Source organism: Grammomys surdaster, unplaced genomic scaffold (genome assembly GCF_004785775.1).
Source record: "Grammomys surdaster isolate TR1022 unplaced genomic scaffold, NIH_TR_1.0 254, whole genome shotgun sequence".
Classification (NCBI taxonomy): Eukaryota; Metazoa; Chordata; class Mammalia; order Rodentia; family Muridae; genus Grammomys; species Grammomys surdaster.
The window spans coordinates 2,521,951-2,527,567 of NW_021604695.1; the positions used below are offsets into that span (position 1 = coordinate 2,521,951).

At 42.6% G+C, this 5,617-nt stretch overlaps 1 protein-coding gene across 1 annotated transcript in view; it reads right to left on the minus strand.

Moving 5' to 3' along the window:
* Positions 1–208: 208 nt before the first annotated feature.
* Positions 209–5,617, minus strand: part of LOC114627468 (vomeromodulin-like) — a 17,805-nt gene continuing 12,396 nt past the window's right edge. Inside the window, exon 14 of the mRNA XM_028775297.1 lies at positions 209–343. Coding sequence (XP_028631130.1) covers positions 209–343 — 135 coding nt within the window. The remainder of the gene's footprint in view (positions 344–5,617) is intronic.

A 5,617-nucleotide genomic window follows, 5' to 3' on the forward strand; every position in this document is an offset into this window, starting at 1 on the left:
GTCATATGGACTGGGGCAATGTAAAGCCAACCCCTTAGTCCAGGAAGCGCTGACCAGGTGCTAACCGGCCGTTCAGGGTCCCTCCTGCGAACCAGAAACTCCTTACTGATTAAAATGCCGGTGTGTGCACGAGAGCTTGTACAGTCTGGTATTTGGAAGGTGGAACTGGGGGATTTGCATGCCTGATACTAGCCTACTCGGCAGAGAACTACTTGGGGGGCCTGCAGCGGCACAGCTCACATGGTGGAAGTTTGGCGAACTTCGCAGAGGCGGTAGTGGCAGCAGCGGACCATGTGGAGCTGCTGCAGTGACCGTTGGAAGTCACCTCGGTGACCAGTGGAAGCTGTGGCAGTGCCCGAGGAATTCGGACCCGGTCCCAATGCACCAAATGTAAGAGTAAACGAGACCGACCGGTTCCACGGGAGGGGGTTTATTAAGGATGGAGCGTGAGAGAGAGGGAGACAGAAGATGGTGGAGTGGAAAGAGAGCGAGGTTGGGGAAGCTCCGCCTATTTATACAGATGATGACATAGTTCCTGTAGCCAGGTGGAATTGTGGGAGTGTCACCCTGGTTGCCTCAGCAACGATGTGACGCCACTGAGTTTGGACCTATAACAACACTATGAATTATATGTTCAAAGTTTATTTGAGTATTTGCTTTTCAGTCTTTAAGTATAACTAGAAATGGATTTGGTAGGTAGTATGCTACCTCTTATGGTTAATATTAAAAACGGCAGCACCCAATCTAGCTTGTTATGGAGCCACCATATTCCTGACTAGGCAAGGACTGAGGCCATGAGTGGTGCCACTGCAGCCAGAAGCACTGACCCTCGCACCCACGAGATGCCAATGTGGGAGACGGCTCTGACAATCTACCACATTGTCTCCACAATGCTTGGCTGAGCCCAGACCATCCCACCATCCATGCATGCGGTACCTGGTAGAAATGAGACTCTAATGCTTAAAGATTATCCAAAGGCTTTATATATTTGGTAATGCTCAATTAACAAAATGCCCAGACAATTGGAGGTGTTAACCAATTAACTAACCTAGATATAAGTTGTTACCCAGGATTGCACTTGATCCATGCATGGTTCTCCATCCTCCTATACATCTCTGCCTCCTAGCTCCTCCTCTCCTTCTCCTCTTCCTCTCCTTCTGACTCCTCACTTCGCCTACCTCTCATATAGCCTAATTGCCGAGCTTTATACAAATGTCGTGGGAAGATATCCCACTACAACCTCTATATTTAATTTTTGAGGACTAGACAACCTTCTATTCAAAAGTGATGGAAGTGTTTGTTTGTTTATTTAAATATTGCCACCAGTAACACTTAAGGTTTATGTTTTTAAAATCATATCTTACATAATATAGTTAGAAGATTTTTAAGTAGGAAAAATGTTTTATAAAGAGCAAACTATCTATTAGGCTTAGGGGTGGGATGGACTGTAGGTACCTAGAGCAGCAACAGCTGAAGTAAGGGAAGTTTTGCTGTGGTGCATGGAATAGGATAGCAAAAAAATCAGACAGAGGCAGCAGAAAGGGCTTGCTGTGATGGAAAGAAGAAGGGAAGCGTTAGGGATGATTTCAGGCTGAGTGGCAGGCACATTCCTGTGACTCCAGTACTTGGGATACTGAGACAGGAAGATCACAAATTTGAGGCCATTCAGGGTGTGCTGGCTGGTTTTATGTCTACTTGACACAAGCTAGAGTCATCAGAGATGAACGAGCCTCAATTGAGAAAATACCTCTTTCAGATCAGATGCATACAATCCTGGAGTGTCGCTGTCCACTCCGACCCGCGGAAAGAAACAGCGACACACGGAGTTCTTCCCAACGCAGTTTATTCAGGAACCCTTACATTCTTCAAAAAGCCCCCGAGCCTCTCCTCCACCGCCCTTAAATCCCTCTGCCTTCTCCAATCAGAGCCTGCCACGTCGGTGCATGTGATAGGACAGTGGGTATGGCAAGATCTGACGTAGCAGATGGCCTGATTATGCATAGCAGTGAGCCTGCACAATATTGCCTGTGGGCGTGGCTTCTTCAGGGGCGTATGAGGAAGTCAGGTGTTAGCCTCAGGTGTCATTTTGGAATGACCGCCACACCCACTTCCTACACTGGAGGGCACTTTCTTAATTAGTAATTGATAGAGAAAGGTCCAATCCATTGTAGGTGCGTTGGGCCACACTTGGGCTGGTTGTCCTAGATTCTGTAAGAAAACAGGCTGAGCAAGCTAGGGGGAGCAATCCAGTAGGCAACATTTTTCCGTGGCCTCTTCATCAGCTCCTGTCTCCAGGTAACTTTCTTTGGTTATCTGTATTTGTTTCAGTCAGTTGCTGGGTGGAGCCTCTTAGTGGACAGTTATGCTAGGCTCCTGTCTGCAAGCATAATTGGATATCATTAACAGGGTCTGGGACTGGTGCTTGCCCATGGGGTGGGTCTCAGGTTGGGCTAGTTTTGCCTTGGCCATTCCTTCAACCTCTGTTCCATGTTTGTCCCTTCATTTCTTTTAGATGGGACAAATTATAGGTCAAAAGTTTTGTGGGTGGGTTGGTGTCCTTATCCCTCCACTGGGGGCAGGTGGATCTTGCCTGGCTACAGAAGGTGGCCTTTTCAGGTTCTATGGCCCACTGTTAGGCATCTTGGCTAAGGTCACCCACATTGACTCCTGGGAGCATCTTCCATCCCAGGTCTCTGGGACTTCCTAGAGTCCCCTGCCTCCCCACCATCCCAGTAGCTGCAGGTTTCTATTCATTCTTCTGGCCCTCTGGGCTTCTCTCCTGTCTCTCTCTACACCTGATCCTGCCCACCCATCCCCCACCCATTCCCCTCTCCCACCTATTTCCTTCCCCATCTCCTCTCCCACCCAGGTCCATCCCTCTCTCTGCCTCCCAGTTTCTTTCCCCTTCTAAGTGGGATTCAAGTATCTTTGCTTGGACTTTCCTTTCTTCTTGTGAGTTGTATCATGGGTATTCTATACTTTATGGTGGATATCCACTAATCAGTGAGTACATACCATACATGTTCTTTTGGATCTGGTTACCTCACACAGGATGATATTTTCTAGTTCATCTATTTGCCTGCAAAATTCATGATGTCCTTGTTTTTAATAGCTGAATAGTATTCCATTATCTAAATGTACCACATTTTCTGTATCTATTCTTTGGTTGAGGGACATCTGGGTTGTTTCTAGTTTCTGTCTATTATGAATAAAGCTACTATGAACATAATGGAGCATGTGTCCTAGTATGGTGGAGCATCTTTTGCGTATATGCCCAGGAGTGGTATTGCTGGGTCTTCAGATAGAACTATTTCCAATTTTCTGAGAAACCACCAAACTGATTTCCAGAGTGGTTGTACAAGTTTGCAATCCTACCAGCAATGGAGGAATGTTACCCTTTCTCCACATCCTTGTCAGAATATGCTGCCTATTGAGTTTTTTATCTTAGCCATTCAGATTAGTGTAAGGTGGAATCTCAAGGTCATTTTGACCTGCATTTTGATTTGATTGACTAAGAATGTTCAACATTTCTTTAAGTGCTTCTTAGCCATTCGAGATTCCTCTGTTGAGAATTCACTGTTTAGCTCTTATTTCATTTTTTAACTGACTTATTTGGTTCTCTGGAGTCTAACTTCTTGAGTTCTTTATATATTTTGAGTATTAGCCCTCTATCAGATATAGGATTGGTATAGATCTCTTCCCAATCTGTAGGCTGCCATTTTGTCCTATTGTCAGGGTTGTTTGCCTTGCAGAAGCTTTTCAGCTTCAGGAGGTCCCATTTATCAACTGTTGATCTTAGAGCCTGAGGCATTGGTGTTCTGTTCAGGAAATTGTCTCCTGTACCAATATGTTTAAGGCTATTTCCTACTTTCTCTTCTATTAGGTTTAGTGTATCTGGTTTTATGATGAGGTCCCTGTTTGACTTGGATTTGAGCTTTGTGCAGGGTGATAAATATGGATCTATTTGCATTCTTCTACCTGCAGACAACCAGTTAGACCAGCACCATTTGCTGAAGATACTTTCTTTTTTCCATTGTATGATTTTGGCTTTTTTGTCAAAAATCAAGTGTCCATAGGTGTGAGGATTTATTTCTAGGTCTTTCATTCTATTCCATTGATTAACCTGTCTGTTTTTGTACCAATTCCATGCAGGTTTTATCACTATTGCTCTGTAGTACAGCTTGAGGTCAGGGATGGAGATTCCTCCTGAAGTTCTTTTATTGTTCAGGATTGATTTGGCTATCCTGAGTTTTTTGTTTTTCCATATGAAGTTGAGAATTGTTCTTTGAAGTTCTGTAAAAAAATGTGTTGGAATCTTGATGGGAATTGCATTGAATCTATAGATTGCTTTTGGTAAGAGGGCCATTTTCACTATGTTAATCCTACTAATCCATGAGCATGGGAGATCTGTCCATATTCTGATGTCTTCTTGAATTTCTTTCTTCAGCAACTTGAAGTTATTGTCATACAGATCTTTCATTTGATTGGTTAAAGTTACACCAAGATATTTTATATTATTTGTGGCTAATTGTAAAGAGTGTTGTTTCCTTAATTTCTTTCTCAGCCTGTTTATCATTTGCATAAAGGAGGGCTACTGATTTCTTTGAGTTAATTTTATGTCCAGCCACTTTGTTGAAGTTGTTTATCAGCTGTAGGTATTTTTTTTTTTTGGAGTTTTCTGATAGAATTTTTGGGATCACTTATGTATACTGTCATATCATCAGCAAATAGTTATACCTTTTCAATTTGTATCCCCTTAATCTTTTGTTGTCTTATTGTTCTAGCTAGAATTTTGAGTACTATATTGAATAGATAGGGAGATAGAGTGCAGCCTTGTCTTGACCCTGATTTTAGAGGGATTGCTTCAAATTTCTCTCCACTTAATTTGAGGTTGGTTATTGGCTTGCGGTATATTGCTTTTATTATGTTTAGGGATGTGCCTTGAATCCCTGATCTCTCCAACAGTTTCAACATGAAGGAGTGTTGGATTTTGTTGAAGGCATTTTCAGCATCTAATGAGATAATGATGTGATTTTTTTCTTTCAGTTTGTTTATATAGTAGATTTTGTTGATGGATTTTCATATATTGAACCATACCTAGTCCCTGGCTAGTTTTATTTCAATTTGACACAAGCTAGAGTCATCAGAAATGAAGAAAATGCCTCCATAAGATTATTCTATCTGGTCTCATGGCAGAAACGGTGTCCAGACACTGAGCTAGTGTAGAAGTCTACCTAGGGTAGTCATGTCAGTTATATTTACAGGGGCTATCTTGTACATGTTTCTGAGTTCTTGGCATTTTCTAGTTTACCTTTATTGATTTGGAATCTTTGCTTTTCTGTTTGTTTTCATTTATATGCATGTATGTTTAAGTGTTCATGTACATACAGGTTCATGTGCATATATGGTACTTGTGTAATTGTGTGCATTGGTGTTTAGGTCAAAGGAGAACCTGAGTGTAGTTCATGAGGTTCTATTAATGCATATTAAATTTTTTTCTTGGAAGCCCCACATGGGCCTGGAATATAGCAAGTAAGCTAGGCTGTGTACTCAGAAATTTTCAGGGATTCAACTGTCGGCCTCCACAGCCCTAGGATTGTAACCTTTTTCCACCGAG